Source organism: Manis pentadactyla, chromosome 15, assembly GCF_030020395.1.
Source record: "Manis pentadactyla isolate mManPen7 chromosome 15, mManPen7.hap1, whole genome shotgun sequence".
In the NCBI taxonomy this organism is placed as follows: Eukaryota; Metazoa; Chordata; class Mammalia; order Pholidota; family Manidae; genus Manis; species Manis pentadactyla.
This window is the reverse complement of record NC_080033.1, coordinates 80,230,685-80,249,670: the sequence shown is the minus strand read 5'-3', so window position 1 is coordinate 80,249,670 and position 18,986 is coordinate 80,230,685. Positions and strand designations below refer to the sequence as shown.

Genomic DNA, 18,986 nt, shown 5'->3' with positions numbered 1-18,986 from the left:
GGAAGTGGAGTCGAGGTAGCCTAGGGCTTGGGGGGACGGCGGACGGGGAGTGACCGCTAATGGGCACCAGGTTTCTTTGGGGATGAAAACATGTTCTGGAGCTGGATACTGGTGACGGCCACACCACCCCGCGAATGTATTAAAAACCAATGAATTGCACATTTCAACTTCATCGTATGCTAATATCTCACTAATGGGAGGGGAGGCGCCATGCAACGCTGCACGGTGGAGGCGGGGACAATCCACAGTTGGGGCAGGACCCCGTGTCAGGCTCCCACCTCTACATTATATGCAGTTTTGTGCCATGATCCTGATGGGGGAGGGGGTGTGACTGAGGCTGAGAACAGGGTCATTACTGCCTCTGGAGTCAGAAGGTTGGAACGCAAACCCCTGGCCTCACCACTTACCTACAGTGAGACTTTGGGCAAGTCACTTGATCTCTCTGTGCCTCAGCAACCCCGTCCTCTGTAAACAGGGCTGGTGCTTACAGTACGTGCCTGACAGGGAAGGCGAAGGAGGTTGGCTGAGTCAATCCATGGGAAGCCTCTTATAATCTTTTCCTGGGTGTCAGGCACCCACATAAGCAGACCCCACTGTGCCCTGTACCTGAACACTCTCTAACACATCACAACCTCCTCTTCCTGGGCCAGGTCTCAACATCCGGGCCTTTGCTTGCTGTCCGTCTCCCATGGAATGTCCTGACGAGGTATCAGATGAGGGTCCCACATGCCTTTCTGAAAGCCCTCTGGACCACTCACAGGTCCCCCTTCCCAGAGGGCTGGGGGAGCCCCCAGGAACTGAGAGAGCTTTGCTGGGTTCCAGAGCAGCCTCTCTCCAGCTCTGCGCTCCTGGCACGTCATTTCACCTGCTCTGGAAGAGAGACACTTGGCTCTGTCCTCCTGGACCTCGCAGGGGAGTTGTGATGATAGACTGAAGTGTGTGCGTCTGCATGTGCCTGTGTGCATGCAAGTGACAATCAGTCTGGGGACCTTTTACAGACCCGTCCTGCTTCAGATTATGTGTGTGTGCACACAAGTGTGCATACAGACACACACACATGATAAATCACTAAAAATTGTTTTCACCCAGTCCCCCAAAACAATGCCTCTTGACCATGGGACCACTCCCTCCCTCATCAAACTGTCCCTTAGTGGTTTCTGTCCCCACCCCCAGCCCAGCTCACTTCCCCATTTCCTTGATGGGCACTGACACACACAAGGCTGCACACCCGCCTCCTCCCTGTTGGCCACCCCCATGTGACACTGCCAGCCTGAACTCCATCCCGGCTCTGGCCCCTCCTCCCATTTGGGTTCTTGTTTGCTCTGAACTTCCCTGTTACAGGGAGGTCACTGTTCCAGGGTTCCCTATGGCCCCCAAAACTGTAAAGACACCCCCCGCCCCCAGGCTCCTGAGAGCCTGCAGGCCCCTGCTGGCGTCCCTCTGGGCCATCGGCCCGATGTCACCTGATGGGACATTTCTGTGGTAATGGAGACAATACCAAGTGCCTCAAAAACGGGGCTAGTGTGACCAGGCACCTCAAGTTTTTGTTTTATTTCATTTTAACTAATTAAGTTTTAATGGTCACACGTGGCTAGGTCCACCCCTCGCTACTCAAAATGTGGCCTCTGGATCAGCCACATGGGTGCCACCGGGGCCTTGGGAGGATGCAGATGACCTCTGGGACTCTTCTCCCTTCAAAATCCACCAACTCCTCAGAATGTGCTTCCAGCACCACCTCCTACAGGAAGCCCTCTTATACTGCTCCATTCACGGGAGAATTTTCCAGCCTCTGGACCCCTGGAGCCAGCTGCGTCCTTCCCGGGCCCAGAAGCTTGCAGGCCACACTCGGCTGAGCCTCTTCCTCCTCCAGCAGGGCCTTGAAGTCATGACCTGTGACTTACTTTCGATCCTCCCCTCGGCCCCTCCCAGGCTTGGCACCCAGCAGGTGCTCGGGAACTGGCCTGGCAGCTGTAGTTGCAAACAGCCGACATCTCTTTCCAAACCAGGGCAAAGAGAACAAAGTTGGTTACGGGCTATTTGCTTTATTATTCCTTCCACTCGGCTTGCCCCACCGGTCTGACCCGCTGGCTGCCTCTTTCTAAAGCCGAGCACCTGGGAGGTGACAGAGCCCTGAGTCAAAGGCATCAAAACCAGGATGAAAAGCAGGCAGGTGGAGTTATTGGCTTCAATAAGCCAAATAAAACCTCCCATGCTTTTCATGAACCTCTCTGCAGGCTGGGATCGAGTGCCACAGCTCTGTCACACAGCAGGTGGCAGTCCTCCAAGAGCCCGCCAGCAGCCCACCTGCGGGACCCTGAAGGCCTCTGAGAAGCGCTGGCAGAGGCGGGTCAACAGCGACGTCGTTCCTACCCAGCGTGTTCCCTCTCACAGCCACATACTTGGCAGCCTCCCAGGCGCTCTGGGCTCTGAGCGTCTCCCAACGCCAAGGCCTTGAAGGCTGACACTGACAAGTGCCAAGGCCGTCCAGAACGCCCCCACCCTGCAGGAGGCCCCCAGAAGCGGCCTGTGTGCCTGAGACTTGGACAGGCGATTTGATCCCGTCGGGCCCCCAGAGCCGTTTCCCTGAAAAGCTCTCTGCAAGGAGCAGCCGGTTCAGCCTGGGAACCCAGGGCCGCAGCTCATGTCTTGGCTCTAACCCCGGAAGCTGCCAGAAACCACGCTTTTCTGTGTCCTCCTCTGCCAGGCCGGGGATCGAAACCCCCGCCTCCACCCCCGGAGCTCTGGCAGGAAGTGGCCTCAGCCCCAGGCAGAGGAGGTCTCCTGGGGCAGCGATACAAACGGGCCTGTCCAGGCCAAGGGCAGGTGCAGGGCCCCCGGAGAGACCCGCCATAACCCACACAGGCTTGGTGCGGCTCCAAGGCCTCCCCCACGGCATGCCGCATCGGCAGCGCGAACTGAAGTCATCACTTCCCAAGAAGCAGGGGAAATACACATTGACACAAGACTGCAGTCGCTAGCAAATGATCCCTGTGCCTTGACACTGAGCCAGGGAGGACTGGGAGGGCCTGCCCCGGAACTCCCATCCCAACAGGAAATGAGGTGACGACAGTCGTGCTAACAGCGATACCAACAGCAGGTAAACAGAGCCTGGGAGCCTACTGCATGCTGCACGCCATGCTGGGCACTTTGAATTCACAAACCCTAATTCTCAGGGCCTGTGGGTTTAACTATCACACTGTGTCCCTTATAAACAAGGGGCTATGAATGGGTGGTCACTGTGGCTCAGTGTACCCCGGGAGCACAGAGGAAGGTGTGACCAGTCCCAGTGGGGTGAGCCTAGCAAGGTTCCCAGACTTCTGAGCTCAGTGCCCGAGGCAGCTGGAAACAGCGTGGCTCCAGGAACGGAGGGCAGGCAGAGGTAAGGCTAGGCAGACAGGCAGGGGGTTCACTTCCAAGGCCCTGCCCCGCATGCTAGGAAGTCGGGCTTCGTCAAGGACAAATGGATTCTGGCCCAACCATTCCGGAAATGTTAACTTGCCAGGTGGTTCAAATATGGGGGAGGGCCTATTACATTCCGTGGAGGCAACTTCAATAACACCACGATCATATTCCATAACTGAAGGGTGTCCATCAAAGGGGACCTTCGACTCTATGGGGTCCACCTCTGAGCCTCAGGAGACCCTAAGGGCTGAGGCAGGGAACGGGGGCTTCTGGTTCTATCCACGCAGGCGTTACCATTGTCAATGACTCCACAATCCTAAAGGGTTGATGAGAAACTTGGGGGGTTGGGAGAACCCCCTACCTAATGCTCCCCACTCTCAAGCTGATTCTAGCCCTGGTCCCTCTGCAGCTGGGCTAATAAGTTGTGAGTTGCCAGCCCCAACTATGGCCTGTGAAATAGGGAGAAGGGTGAAAGCTTTCCCTAGAGCCTCCTCCCCAGATAACTCACCCCAGATCTGGATCAGGAGTCAAGCTGGCTGCTCTGGCCACTGGTCAATAACCCCTGGGTGCTGACGTCAAGGATGAATATTCATCAGCCTATCTGGTTCTGCACTTTCATTTCTGGCCCAAATTAATAATTTACCATGGAGTTTCATAAAAATTAAGACATGGCTCATTAGCAGCAACCTCAAAGGCACATCAGTCTTCACTGACCCTGGTGAGGGGCTGGCCTTTCTTCTGGGACAAGGAACAATGCCCTTAATTTGACAGACAACCCTTATTCGTACAGGGCTGATGAACCTGATATTGGGGATCCCACCACCACAGAAGGCCACCCGGGTGTGGGGCTGCCCACTGGCCCTGGAGCTCCACTGCACACCTTGTCAGGGCACTTTGGGAGCTGACCCTGGAGAAAGATGGGATCTCGTCCCAGGCTAAACACCACCCCCACCCGGATATGGAGGCAGCAGGTGGATGGAGTGTGTGTAACAGACTGTTTCCAAAGAGGAAGCACCAGCACCTCCCGGCCCACCTGCTCCTGGCACCTTGCTTTGCCTGGACAAAAGGTGGGAAGTCTAGCTCCCTCCAGCTGAACCTGGGTGGGCTTGTCCCTTACTCGTAACCAACAGAACACGGCATAAACGACTGCGTGACTTTGAGCCTAGATCCTGAAAGGCCATGCAGTTCCCCCTTGCGAGCCGGGACACCTGCCCTTGTTGCCCCGAGCCCCCAAGTAGGAAGTATAGCTTCCCTGCGGCTGCCATGCTGTGAGGAAGTCATGCCACATGCACGGGCCACATGGCAGAACCTGGGCCGAGAGCCCCAGCTGAGATCCCAGCCGACAGCCAGCGTCCACTGCTAGACGTGAGAGTGAGGGGAGCCTTCAGACGATTCCAGAGCCTGGTGATCAGACCACCTCCAGCCTCCCAGTCTTCCAGCTGAGGTCCTGCACGGCACAGGGCAGAGACCAGCTGCAGCCCACAGGGCCCCGTCTGAATTCCTGACCCATGGCATCCGCGGGCATAACAGAATGACAGTGTTCCGTAGCCACACATGCTTCTGAAGTCCCCCTCCATCCCGGGGGGTGTCCTGCCCCCTGCACACTACCCCCCGGCCCCCCAGCTGCTGACCTGGGCCAGCATCCTGCGGTCAGCACTGAAGAGAAGGTGGCTTGCAGTTTGCCTGTGAGTGAAACTTCCCCAAAGGGAAATGGGGGAGCTGAGCTGGGGACACCCCTGTCCCTGGGCCCTTAAGATCTAAGATAAAGACTGATGACACTTTGAGACCCCTTTCCAGAGTGGGTGGGAAGTGTGGGGGAGCTGTCCCCGCCTCACCTACCCCCGGCCTTCCTCCATGGCCTCCCCGGCAGACAGCCCTGCCCTGGGCCCCTCCGGTGAGCTGGACTGAGAACCCGGCACTGTCCCCTCCTCCCTTCTCTTGTCAGATAATCGCGGGAAACCAGCAAACGGTTGACACAGTTACCAAGACAACAGAAGTTAGGACTGGCAGGGAGGTCTGAAAGCTAATCCTAAATGAATTATAGGGCAAGAGTGACAGGGGGTGGGGCTGGCTGGCAGGGGCTTCAAAGGGCCCCAGTGCATGAGACAAGGTACTGTCTGGTGGGCTCTGTCACTCCCTTGACGGTGACACTGGAGTCCTTTGGGGGTGGGGAGGTCGTAGAAGGAATTCATTAAAACGGAATTCTCCATTGAAGACGGCCTGGCAACGACACCCTTCATCCAGGCAGACTCAGGGTTTGGGGTGCCCCCAGGTCAGCTCTGCTGATGAGTCCTGACAGGAGAGGCACCAGGACAAGCTAATCAAGGTGATTCTGTTTCTTTACTTATTTAGAACTTGCAGACCTGTGACCGGGGCTCTATGCACCCCCAGCTGGCCGACAGCCATTTCAGGAGCCTGAGCGAAGTGGCCATGGGGCCGCCCGCCAGTGCCCTCCCTGCGCTGGCCAATGCCCCCATCAACAATGACTCAGCCAGCTCTCTCCGAAGGGCCCTCTTCTCTGACGCCAGTCCAGAATCCAAGACACGGGCTGCACAGAGCCCAACACTGGGAACGATTAACCCACAAGGTTAGCTCAGCGGACAGTTCTACGGTGCTTGGTCTGTGCTTCTGAAGAGTAGCTCATGGAATGCTCACAAGCCCAGGAGGCAGGCACTCCCGCTGGCCCCATTTAACAGATGAGGGAACTGAGGCCCAGAGAGGGGCGGCAACCTGCCCAGAGCCACACAGCCAGTCAGGAGCAGAGGCAGGATGGACTCCGGTGCTCTCAGCCCACAGTCCTCGTTCTTAACCAACACCGTGTAAGGCCCGCCAGACCCTGGGAGGGCTCCCCCGGGAACCGCAGCCGTCCCCGGGAGTGTGGGCCCTAAACCTGGCACACCACTTTCCTTCCAGGAGGCTTTCCTTGCTCTTCTAGTCACCGAGGGCTCCTCTGGAAACCACAACCCCATCCATCCTCAAACTTCCTGGGGTCTGGGTCAGCCCGGCTCGTTTCTGGCCTCAGGCCGAAGCATCAGACGAGTTCTCACACTTGAGCCAGCATGGGAACCCCCTGGAGGGCTCTCGAGCACACAGATTCCAGACCCCAGAGTTCCTGCCTCAGTAGGTCTTGGGATGGGCTGGCAGCTGGCGGAGATGGGGGTCCTCCAAGAATCTGCATCTAACAGGTGGTGCTGATGCTGCTGGCCCGAGAACTCCGCTTTGAGAACCGTCGAGGTGTCGGTCCACACTCGGCCTCCACTGTCTGTACCTTCATCTACTCGCAGTCCCCGGGGCCCCGGGCGGAGGGGAACACTCAGACCCTGCACTCAGAGGGCCCCTGCCCCGCCCTCCTCCTGCGGGACCCCATCACCCTAAGGGGGGACCTCTGCTGCAAGTCCCCCCCACGAGAGGCTGTCGGAGCCATCTTCCTGAAACAGATGGGACTGAGGCGCTCTGCCGTCCCTTCCACCTCCACCTGCAGACTGCCCACCACCTCACCACTCCACGCTGCCAGTCCGGTCCAGCCCGCCCGTCTCTCGCCTGAGGCATGGCAGCTGCCTCCATGTAGGTCTCCCCACTGCCCCCCTGAGTCTCTCTCAGCCCTGCAGCCAGAGGGGCCTGCCAAAGCCTAGTCATAGCACCCCTGCCCTGCTCCCAGCTCTCCCATCTCCCACCCTACCCCTCTTCCCCCAGCTCACACCCTGTAACCACATAGACATCCTCAGGACCTTTGCACATGCCTGACCCTCTGGCTGGGCCCTTCCCTCTCAGCTCTCACCAGGGCTAACACCTCCCTTTCTTCCAGCCGCTGGCCATGCTCCAGCTACACCCAGCCCTTCCTCTGTGCTCTGGAGCCTGCATCCTGGGCCAGGGCACCGTGCTCACAGCTGGAGTGGGTGCTCCAGGAGGGCACGGCCCCTGGGGCTCCTCAGTGGCATTTCCATGTGCCTGGGCCAGAGCCTGGCAAACTGTAAACACGTGCTGAATGAACAGATGCACTTGCTGCCTTAAAGCCCTGGCTTCCTGCCCGCGTACAACAGAATCAAGGTCTGTTGTCACTCGCCTCATGACATCCAAGACCCTTCAAAATGTGGTTCCGACCCACCCACAGGCTTTATTTCCTACCACACTTGTTTATCCCTCCTTGCCATGCTCTCCCTTCCCCCTAAAACTGCCTTTCCTGGGAGGCCACCAACTCTCAGGGGTCAGCTCTGCTCCCCACGAGCAGGGCCCTGCCGCAGCTGTCTGGCCTCTGCGGTCTGATACCCACGGGATCAAGCAGAGCAGGGAGAGACTCAAGGGCCCATCTCCTGGTGGCAAGTGGGCAGCGAGCGAGCCCGTCCGGCGTGGCCTGCCTGTGCCCCTCACTCCCCTCCTGTGCCGCAGGCCCGGGACCCTCTGTTACTGGAAGGGGCCCCACTGTCTGGACACCTTCTGGGAGGTCCTCACAGCCTCTTCAAAGGAGGCACAGGCTTTAGAGCCCTGCCACTAGAGGGCACCTCAGAACAGCAGGGCAGGAGGGCGGCCTTCCTGCTCAAGCACCCAGTAGGTATGAGGGTGGCAGGCTTTGTCCCAGAGTAGACAGGTCAGCTCCAAGGCCACGTCTGCTCCGTGGCCTCCCAAACACTGCCCCCCCAGCCCCACCTCAAACCCAGTCGTCGCCTCCTCTGCACTCCCAGGAAATGTGACACACTGCCCTTGGCACCAGCAGTTGTCACCCTGGATTGGGCAATCCGTGCCCCCACCTCCCTGCTACCACCAGAGTAGGGGTGGCCCGGTGCTCAGACATCAGCGTGCCTGACGTGAACCAAACGTGCTGAGGACTTTAAGAGCCGCTTCCTTTTTCTCATTTATCCCTCCTCACTACCATCGTCTTTCCACTCAGCTTCGCCCCCCTGCACTCCTTACTTCCAAGGCCCGCCGTCAAGGTCACCTCCTCCATGGAGCCTTCCCGGGCTTCTTCCACCAGGATGACCCGGGGAGGTTCCAGTTACAGAGCACTCCATCGTCCTGGCTCATCCCACAACCTGTTTGCTCCTGAAGCAAGCTGAGGATAAGGCACAGGCTCCCGCACTGCTCCTGCCGGGTCAACACAGCAAGGGCCTGGCAGCGTGGGGGGCAGGCCTTGCCCAGCTCCAAGGTGGCACTTAGGGTCAGGCCTCTGAGTCCCGGAGCACAGCACTAGGTCGCATGCACATGCATATAGTCTGTGTGAAAAGCTACATTCTAACAACCCCTGCTGGCACGGCAGGCCTGTCGGGAATGGGAGTGGGACCCCCTAAGAGACTGCCAAATGCAGAGAGGGGAGGGATGCGGCCGCCTGACCTCTGAGGTCCCTTCTGAGCCCAGTGTTCCTTGACTTCCCAACCCCGCAGGCCATTAAGCAAATGGCCAAATGCCCACTGGGCAGCGGTCCAGGCCCGGTCAGAGGGCGCTTCCTGTCTCGCCATGGGAGGGGGGAAAAGGAAGATCCTCGGATCCTCCAGCCCAGGGCTTCCGGTGGGGCCTGGGGTCCGGGCTGGGTGGGCTCTGCGGGAGACCCGGGTGGGGGGCACTCCAGACCTGGCAGTCCCCACCGGATACCACTTGGTGTCCAGCACAGCTGGAACCCCGCCTGACAGCAGCCACCAACCCCCGAGCTGTGAGGGGCCTGGCATCAGGGTAAAAACGCCGGGAATACGCATTTTCCCCGAAAGACTTGTAAAAAATTTCTCACTGATTTTTTTTTTTCCTTTTACCCCAAGCTTTCACGGCTCTAAATATGCCACACTTAGTAAGTTTACGAGCAAACCAAGCCATACATCACACGGTTTTATGTTCCTAAATTAATGAAAGGACTTTAAATCTATATGGAGCTCTTAAAAAAAAAAAAAGCATGCCTTTACTTTTATTCTCTCACCCCCAAATTCCCTCTTCCCTTCTAATGTACTCCCCCCAACCATGGCTTCAAAATTTCTGCTGATTGCAAAGCTAGACCACCAAGGAGAGCCAATTGCACATACATAAGAGGAGCTGCTTTGCTGAGGGCCCCTGGGAGGAGAGTCGTTGCCCTTTGGGAAAGGCTACTATAAGCATCATTCAAAGCCTGATTTATTTTTTCCTGCAAAGATTATGATAGGATGCACCCTAGCAAATGAAGAGGCTATGTCTATCAACCCAATTTCTCCAAAAATCTGGGGAGAAGAACTATAAGTCAACAGATTCTGCAGGGTCTCCTGATGTCTGTTTTCTTAGCTGCAAAATGCCAGGGTAGACCAGATGATGAGAGGGGCCGTTTGGGCCCATTTGCACCTGGTGTTTGGGAGAAGGAAGCATGGTGGGGCTTCTCTGTTCACACCTGCCCACGTCCCGGGGGAAGATGGGCAAGCGACATGGGGCCCTGGAGTTGGAACAGAAGCCCAAGTCCAGACACTCCATCCCCGGCCAGCTCCGTCTCTGGGAGCTGGGTGGCCCCTGGCCAGCTGCCCCTCTGACCCTCACTTCCTTCTGCACAGTGAGAACCATCCCTGCCCCATTTTAGGGCAGGAATCCAGGTATCAAAATGACTGTTTACTCCAAGAGCATAAAAGAAACTTCTCCTGACTCCAAGAGTCAAGAAGATAAGAAGCGGGAGAGTCCCAAGGAGGCTCTATCAGATTCCCACCCATGGAGTAAGAACAACACATTTAAGCAAGAAAAAAATCTTAATGAGAACCAAATTGAGCAGGGGGGTGGGAACCAGACAAGGCCGCTCGGAGAAGGGCTGGGCCACAGCTGGGACAAAAGGGCCCCCAGCTTTCCCAGCCGACAGATGGAAATGTGGCGGCCCCTCCCCATTTCTCAGGGGTATCGGAAGATTAATTAGTGACTGCCTGGAAAGTGCTAGATGGGAGCCGAAATGCTTGTCCCCGCTGAGTTTCTGAGCTGTAAATAAGCAGCTTTCTCAATCACAACTAAAATAGCACTGTTGTCCTTTTATCTGACTCAGATCCCATTAGGCCCAACCTGCCTCCAGAGCAGGCCTTGGATGGTTCCAGAACTCACCCCAAAGCCATAGGTTTGCTTATGACCAGGCAGCTTCCCCAGGCAAGCCAGGAACTGGGCTTGAGCTCAGTCACAGCTGTCAGCTGTGGACACCCCCTCCCAGCGTCGGCTCCTGAGGTGGCACCCTGGGACTCGGGAGCCGGCAGCTGGAGCTCCTACAGCTCCGACCTGCCCTCACCGCCGGCGGGCCTGAGCAGGGCCCCACACCCAGCCTCAGACTGGGGCTTTCTGGAAGAAGCATGGAGGCATGAAAAACAAAATGTAGGCAACCCCCCACAGGCCGCCTGGGCCTTGACTCACTCCCCCTGGCGCCCCTGGCTCCTGGCAGGGGAAGCCCATCTCCTGCAGGCATGTCAAAGGCTGGGAGGAGAGGGGCCCAGGCCAGCTGACCCTCAGGGACAGCTGAGGGCAGGGGAAATGCTCTGGGGGAAACCCGGATTCCCTGAGAGCAGCCACCAGAAGCCTGTGTGGCTTTGGGCTGACCCCAGCCCTCTGTGGGCCTCAGTTTCCCCACTGGGGAGTCCGGAGTGTCATTTCTGGCAGTGGACAGTAAACCCCGAGGGGAAGCGAGGGTCACCCGGAGTTCAGCACGGGACCAGGGTGGGGTTAGCTGACAGTTGAGGAGTCCTCCCTCTGTGAACTCCAGGAACAAGATAAGGGGGCCAGCAGGGCGCCACCGCCAACACCACTGGCCAGTTCCCCGCTCCCTGTCCTTCAACAAATATTTATTAAGCAGGGACTCTGGAGCCGGGTGGCTAGGTCAAAGCCTCGCTTCGCCAAGGGCTGCCTGTGTGACCTCAACCTCTCTGTGCCTCAGTTTCTTCACCTGGCAAATAGGATAAAATTATTACCATGTCTGGTACAGAATGGGCACCATGTAAAAAGTGGCTGCTGCCACCTCTTTCTCCTTATTTTTATTATTATTACTGGCCTGATCGATGCTCCTGGGCATTTAGGAGGCAGAGTCACCACCTGAGTGGGGCTCATTGTTGGAGTTCAGGAAAGGGGATTGGTAGCTGGGGCACCCATGCAGACAGAAAGTTTGCGAAGAAGCATCAGGGACCCCCTCTACACGAGGCCCCAGCATCCTCGGGACTCGCCCCTGCCTCCTTTTGACACAGAAGTATCCCTCTGCTGGATTACCCACTCCCCCATAATGAATGAGCACCCGAGGGCCAGACACTGAATTTCGGAGGCCAAGGGCCTGGTCCGAAGACCTGCGTTCAACCACTAAGAAGACCTGTAATTTTCTGCAAATGATTCCACTATAATAATCATTTTCACTCTAGCTACCACTTGCCAGATGTTACCTCTGTCCCAGGCCCCGTCCTCAGCTCTACAAGGACTCACTCATTTAATCCCTTACACCAAACTTTCCCAGTGAAGGTCCAGATCATAAATACTTTAGGCTTGGCCAGCCTTACTGCAATTACTCAACTCTGCTGTTCCAGCGCAGAAGCTGCCATGGACGGGGCAAGAAAGAGCGGGCACAGGCAGGCGCCAATCAAACACAGCACGGCCAGGGCCCAGGGCCCAGGGCCCCGCCTTACAGGGGTACCGAGGTAGATGGTTATGGATCCCGTTTCACAGACGGGAAAGTCAAAGCCCATACCGCTCCAGTCACCCGCCGGAGGTTGTGGCTTGGAAGAGGCAGAGCAGGACTTCTAGCTTATGCCGCCCATCCTCTGTCCTGTCACCTGTCACCCAGGAGTGGTGCCTGATGCCAGCCTATGAACTGTCCCCAGAGTAACAGCTGGCGGGCCAGGTTCTGGACCCTGGCTCCTTGCTGCTACAGGCACTGTGACAGATTGGGCTGTGGGGACAGCACAGTTCCCGAGGCTCAAGGGCAGTGGGATGTCAGGCCTATGCGCCTATGCAGGCAGGGCCCTGCCAATTCTCTAAGACCACAGAGCTGCCGCATCCAGGCCCCTTCTTCGGGGCCAGTGCAGTGGGCAGCAGCCAGCTTCACGTCCCGGCTCTGCCACTTCCAAGATGGGCAGATCGCTACCTCTTCGGAGCCCCACTTTCCTCATCTGTGAAGTGGACACACACAGTGTGGGAGTCAGATTTACAGGAGATTCCCAAAAGGCACTTGCAAGGGACCCGATGGTGGTCAAGACAAAGAGATCACTGCTTTTTTTGTTATTTCTGCTACTCCAAGATGAGGGGCCTGAAGCCTAGTGGAACACAGCCACCTGGCCGTGGTTCCCCCAGGTAAGCCTCTGCACTGTGACACCAGAAGGACAACAAGCACAGAAACCTGGTGGCGGGTAAAAGATAAAACCCCAGTGGGGGAAAAATCCTCACTCCACACCTTGACACTGACTTGTGTCCTGGGCTCACGGGGATTCCCACCTGCAGGCTTCACCCTCCTGCCCCTGACAGCTTAACACCAGCCAGGACTGATTTTCCTTAATTGCTTTGAATTTCCCAGCCTGACACTTCCTCCTTTTTTTTTTTTTTTCCAGAGGCTCCCAGTGTAAACAGAAAATCGGTCACCTGATGAATAAATATGCGCCAGCAGCCACCCAATGGCAGGTGAAGTGGGTATTACGTTACAAATACCTGTGCTTTTAAGACGCCTGTACTTAAAATAAGATTCATTCTTGCCACACACAGTCCTGAGTGCCTAAAGGCAGGGCGTCGCACTGGGGGGCTGCAGAGAGAAGCAGGAACTATCCCCGTTTTCCAGGACAGCAGCTTCAGCAAGAATCTCGGCTACCTTTTGGACTCAAAGAGCCCTGTGTCTATCACCAGCTCTCTAGTATTTTCCTGTGGGGTACACGGGGAGAAGGCTCTGAGTCCCCGAGGACTCCACCCTGTGTTAAGGGCAGAACACAACACTTTTTGTACTTTGGGGGTTCCAGGTTCTAATTTGGTTGGCATCTGTTCAGGACAGGGCAGAGGGAGGGGACATGCTGGCTTGGCTTTTCAGACAGTGAAGGAAGACGAGATCAAGAATGATGAAATGCAGACTCTGAGAAATACTCTTCCTATAAAAGTGGGGTGAACAAGCATGAAACACAGACCTTGTCAGTTCCTGGGATGGGCTGGGGTTTAAAACAGCCACAAAGAAACTCAAAAAGTGTAAACGTGCAGACTTCACATAGAACGCACGGGTCTGTCCTACTTTTTCCCCCCCCTTTTTTAAAAAAAAGTCCCATGGACTCTCCAGTGACCCTCCTCTCCAGCCCTGGCTCAGGGCAGTGAGGGCCACACACAGCAACACCAGATTCTGCCCAGAACCATCCCTCCCGGCTGCTGCTTCCAGGGACCCCACAGCACTGTGGGCGCCTCACCCAAAGTGACAGGGGCTTCTGCATGCAGAGGAATCAAAACAAAACCCAACACCCGGCCACCTGCACCTTTCCCAGCAAACCCGTTCAGAAGAAGCCTCCACCGGCTGCCTCTCCTGCAGAATTTTAAAAGCCCCCACATGAGAAGCCCAGGAACGCCCCCTCTCCTCCCTATAACACCCGGTGTCCCCCTACCCCCAGGGCCACGGGTGCCCCAACTTCCACAGGAACTATGTCAACTCTCAAAGGAAGGACGGGAAAATAAAAACACAGCTCATTCCTAGAAAAAGCCGCCACACGCAGACCTGCCTTCGTGACCTACGGGTCACGTGGCCCACCGGAGTCAGGCCTAGAGAGTTATTCCCCGCCTCCGGGGGCCACGGAGGGAGGGTGACAGCGAGGCTCGGGGCGGGGCCCAGGGATCACCAGGGTCCCACCTCGCTTGCCAGGCACCCCTGGCTCCCCAGCTTCCCCTTAGCCTACATTTGAGGTTTCAAAGTCCAAATAAGGTGAACTCAAGAGGGGCTCCCCAAACCGCCTGCTGTCACCCTTTCCCCTCCCCTTTGGGCTACAAGAGCGACTTGCCCCGAAACAGAAAGTTACAGGGCAGCCCGCGGTCAGCGCGCTGGAAGGGCCGGGAAACAGGAAGCCGCGCCAGCCACCCTCCAGAGCTTCCCCCGGCCCCCTCCTCCGCCCTCGGCAGGAACAAAACCGTCCAGGGAAACCTAGGCAGGAAAGAGGGCGGGGGTGCAGGCGCGCCTCGCGCGTTCGGAGACCAAACCGGGGGCCGACTGGGGGCCGAGAAAGATCCGCCCCGGAGCCGGGGGTGGGCGGGGGGCGCCTGCCACCCGACCCGGGCGGCCTGCAGCAAAGTAACTTCACACCCGGGCTGCGTTCCCCTCGCCGGGCCGCGGTGCCCCGGCCCCTGGCCGCGCCGCCGCCGCGGAGCAGGCTCCGGGCAGACAAAAGGAGCGAGACGCGCACTCCCGGCGGCGGCGCGGCGGGGGCGGCAGGCCGGGTGGGCGCCCCCCGCCGCACGTACGCACAGCCCGCCGGCCGGACCGTCGCGGGAGCGCCCGGGCCGCGCGCCCGCCCGCCCGCCCGCGGGGGTCGGCGGAGCCCGTGCCCCAGCGCAGGCGGGGGGCCCCGGGGCCGTGCGGGGTGGGGGCCGGGGCGCGCCGGCGCCGCGCGGGACCGCGGAGGCGCACCGCTCGCTTACCTGGTAAGTAATACAGAGGCGGCTTCAGTCCAAACATGATTCAAATTAGAATTCCATAGTGGCCAGGAAAGGATGAAGAGGGGAAAAAAAATAAAATAAAACCCAGCAATGAGACAAAAAGCGTCGTCCAAGTCACGGGCTCAAAAATGTCCAAAACAATAAAATAGACTCAGAAGAGCGATCCCGAGAGCGACGGAGGAAAAAAAAAAATCAGTCTTTTTTTTTTTTTCCTCCCTAAAATAATCCAAAGCCTCTCCCTCCAGCCGGCGCCCGGGCACCTTCGGCCACCGCGGCCCTGGCAGATCCACAACGAGGTAACTGGCGACCACGGGCGGGCTGGAGCCTCCGCGGCTGCCCGGTGTCTTCGCCGCGTGTGTATTTTCTGCCTTTTGGACTCGAGATGCAAATAGAAAAAGGAGGGGGGCGCACGGCGGAGGGAAGCAGGCGGGAGTGCGGAGGGGAGCGCGAGAAAAATAAAGGGGGGAGGTGAGGGTGATGAAATTGGGGGGTTAAGATCTTCAGGGATTACTCATTTGAAAGAAAAGAGAGAGAGAGAGAGAGAAAAGCACCCCAAGACGTGCGAGTAGCGATCTCTCCTCCATTCAGCCATTTGAATGTCAAGGGCGAGGGTCAAGGGACCTGTTTCCAACAGGGTTTCACGTTCAGAACCAGAAGGAAAAAGGAAGGGGGGGCGGCGGGAGGGGGTATCTCTCGTTGCCAAGGAGAAATCGGCTTTGTTTTCGTTTCCCCTTAGCTACTGAGTGAGGAGGGGCGGGGTGGGGGGCAGAGGAGGAGGGGGCGGGCGGGCGAGGGGAGAGAAGAAAATTAATACCCAAACAGCCAAGAAGTACCGAGGGGGGATTTCTTCTCGTAAATTAAAGAGGCCCCGAGTGCAAACAAGTCTCCTGCAGCAGAAAGCAGGCCGAGCAGCAGACTCCCCTCCCCCTCTCGCCACCCCTCCACCTTTTTTTTTTTTTGGTTATCTCCCTGGCCGGGCGTCCCACCACTGACTCAGAGAGCAAGGGTGGGGGAAGGCGGAGAAAGAACTCGCGGGGGCCCAGGCAGGAGCAGGAGGAGAGCGGGGAGGCAGAGCGCACGGCGGTGGAGAGCCCCGCGATCAATTTTCATGCAAGAATCATTATCGGTAAATTGGAAAGCTGGCTGCCTGACAGCAGATTTGTCTCCCCTAATGAAAGCGAAAGGGTAGGGGCGCAGCGGCGGGCGGCTGCAGGCGGCGGCGGCGGCTCCTTCCGTCTCTACGCGGCATCTTCTTCCAAGAGCTCCATGCTTCGCAGGGCGATAATAATAGTTTCACTTGCGAGCTTTCCCCCGCGCGGCCGCTTGGCCGGGCAGCAGATCCATGCGGGCCTGGGTCGGGGCTCGGAGAGCTGGGCTTCCCTCTCCAAACCCGGGGAGGGTGCTCTGCTGGCGGCGGGGCTCTCCGCTCGCCCCAAGGCAGGGGCCGTTTGCAAACAGTGGGAGGCTGCGGGCGCCGCCGGTCCCCCCTCCGGCTGCCAACTCTGCGCTCAGGCCGCCCGCCCTCCCTCCCCACCCACGTCTGACAGCTGCGGGAGCCGGGAGTTCACTGGCCGCCGGGGCCTAAGAGGAGGATCCCCACGCCGTGCCCAGGGGCCCTGGCCCGCCTTTTGTGAAACCCACACGGGGCTGCGGAAGCGCACACACCGGCCCGGCCCAGGGTGAGCTCCAAAGGAGAGCGGCTTCTCTCTCTCCTTTCATTTTCCTCCCACCCTTCACCCCGCCCCCCACCCCTTAAAAATCCCTGTTGCAAGTGTAATCAAATGCTTGATACCATCTCCCACACTCTCCCGGCGCTGGTGCATTATCAGATCCGGGAAGGCATGCTTCCAGGCAAATAGACCTAATAAATGCTATTACTGGGATTCTGCAAGCCCCGGCTGCACCATAGTAACGAGAGCCCTGGCTAATTTGGTTGAAGAAAACGATCAACTGCACAGAGTGTGTGTGAGTGAGCGTGGAGCCTGTATCTCTCCTCCCCACACCGCCTCTCTTTCACACCAGCTCAAGAAGGCCCCATGTGATAATTCCCCAAATCGAAGGGGAAAAAACCCTGCCTGCCGCCAAACCACATCCTGTGCGCTCATTGTCCAGCCCAGCGATTTTAAAGAGACAGGATCCATTTACCCACGCCCCCCCCCACACACACACTTAAACGCACGCTGCAGGACGGCCTCTGGATGTGACAATTTATTTTCAAGCCCTTTTACTTCTGAAGGGCCCCTCAGTGCCACAACCAGCGGAATCGCAACTTGGTGACATTAGGATCACCTTTTGACACCAGATATAATCTTCTCGGTTTGAGGAACAGACCTGAGCCCGCAGGTACGCACGGAGGGGCACCGCGGTCACGCCAGGCTTGGGTTTCTGCCAACGCTTTCCAGCCACTGCGTAAATCAGGGGTCCCCAGAGGCAGCCCCGGGGTCCCTGCTAAGCGCGGCGGCTTCAGATGACAATTGAACTCCCGGAATATGTGACTAGGAGAGCTCTGGAGGGCAACCTGGCGGAATGGGGTGTCTAGGCGTGCTTTCCGACCCCTCCATGCCACCCCTACGCCCAACGCGCCAGAAAAATCTTAAATGGACTGGGCGGAGCGCTCGGAGCCAAGGAGGGGTGGCGCTCGTCCCTGCCGCCACCAATGGCTGGGTGGGTGCAGCGCCAGGCGGCAGCCTTCGCCGCCGGCTGGGCTGCCGCGGGTGCAAGAAGCGTCCTTTAATCCCCAGGCCCCGCCGCCCCCCGCCCCCAAGCTCCTCCCCGCGGGCGGCCGAGCGCGCGCGGGCACCCGGAGGGCGCGGGGGCTGCTGACCTGAAGGGAACGGGCCCTCGGGGCCGCCCGCCCGCGCGCGCCGCCAGCATCTGGCCGCTCCGCCCAGCGCTGACCCGGGAGGTCGCACCCGGCCCGCGGCGGCGGCGGCCCTTTGTTTCCGGGGCTGCGTGGCGGCGCGCTCCCCGCGCCTCCCCCTGCGCCTGCCGCCGCCGCCGGCCTCACGAGGGAGGCTACTGCCCGGCACGGTGGGTTCGGGGTCCAGCACCTGCCCGCCCCGGCCCCACCCCCACTCAAGCCCCGCTTTCGCCTCCCAGCCATTTATCACTCTCATCACCGGCATACTTGATAATCTGCGCCCCTCGGGGAGTGGGGAAGGGGTGGGGCGCACCAGGGTGCGCAGCTGGGGACCCTGGGTGAGCTGCCGCCCACCCTCCAACCCCTCATAAGCTTGGAAAAAAATCTCTGCTCCTACTTGGGGGAAAAAAATAAAACTATTTTTAAAAGACCCTAAACTATCAGTTTCTGTTGTCATTCTTTTATTGGTTTTTAATTCTCCGGGATTACACGAACAACAGTAGTAATTAATACTAAACCTTCCTCTACTGTATATGCTAATGGCAGGAGCCATAAAAATTAATTTGCAAACATGTCATTACACAATAGCTGTACAGGCAATAAACCTGTAATTATGAGCCAATCACACACAAGGTACAGAGGGAGGGATGCCCCCCAATGTGCTGGGTGCTCCCTTGCCCCTGCTAAGGTGGGGGAGTCCATGCCAGAATGGAGTTTGCCTTCTGGGAGCCACCTGTGGAGAATGCTCCCAGCTCCAGGAGATGGCCAAGGGGGTCTCTAGTGATGAGTTCCAATCAGCCAGGCTTCTAGGCAAGACCCCCTGGAGACAGCCACTCCAGGGCAGTGGGGTGGACGCGTGGGAGGAAGGGCACGGCAGAGCCTTGGACAGCTCCAGGCATGGCTTCCTGGCGGGTGAGCAGTTAGAGCTGGAGGCAAAGAGACCCCACACTGGTGGGCCAGCACTGGCTTATCTCTGCCATCCTGTCAAAGGCAAACATCCCCACCCCATCCGAGTAAGTATTTGCTCGCATCAAATTATCTCAGAATGCTCAGGCCAAACCCCTAATTGCTTTTAGCCACTCCTTCAGGAAGGTGATACCTAAGCCTCCTCTGTCCCTGGGTCTGGGAGGCTCAAAGTAGGTTAGTGACACTTCCTGGTGACAGGGAC

The 18,986-nt window shown here is 58.1% G+C and overlaps 1 protein-coding gene and 1 long non-coding RNA gene across 11 annotated transcripts in view; one reads left to right on the top strand and one right to left on the bottom strand.

Annotated features, from left to right (window-relative positions):
* GSE1 (Gse1 coiled-coil protein) overlaps positions 1-18,986 on the bottom strand; it is a 388,729-nt gene that overhangs the window by 85,055 nt on the left and 284,688 nt on the right. For 2 of the 9 annotated variants that reach the window (XM_036924169.2, XM_036924172.2), the window contains exon 1: positions 14,941-15,072. The exons of the other annotated variants lie outside the window; for them this stretch is intronic. In XM_036924169.2, the coding sequence (XP_036780064.2) occupies positions 14,941-14,977 (37 nt within the window). In that variant the 5' untranslated portion in view covers positions 14,978-15,072. Of the gene's footprint in view, positions 1-14,940; positions 15,073-18,986 lie in introns of those variants that run through there. 9 annotated transcript variants of the gene reach the window in all.
* Positions 15,161-18,238, top strand: LOC118931578 (uncharacterized). 2 transcript variants are annotated; one of them, XR_005032440.2, is made up of 4 exons: positions 15,240-15,254; positions 15,956-16,084; positions 16,506-16,637; positions 17,195-18,238. It is a non-coding gene; the product is annotated as an uncharacterized LOC118931578 (long non-coding RNA). The 2 variants fall into 2 exon arrangements; XR_008994000.1 differs by lacking the exon at positions 15,956-16,084 and having other exon boundaries at positions 15,161-15,254; positions 17,195-18,235.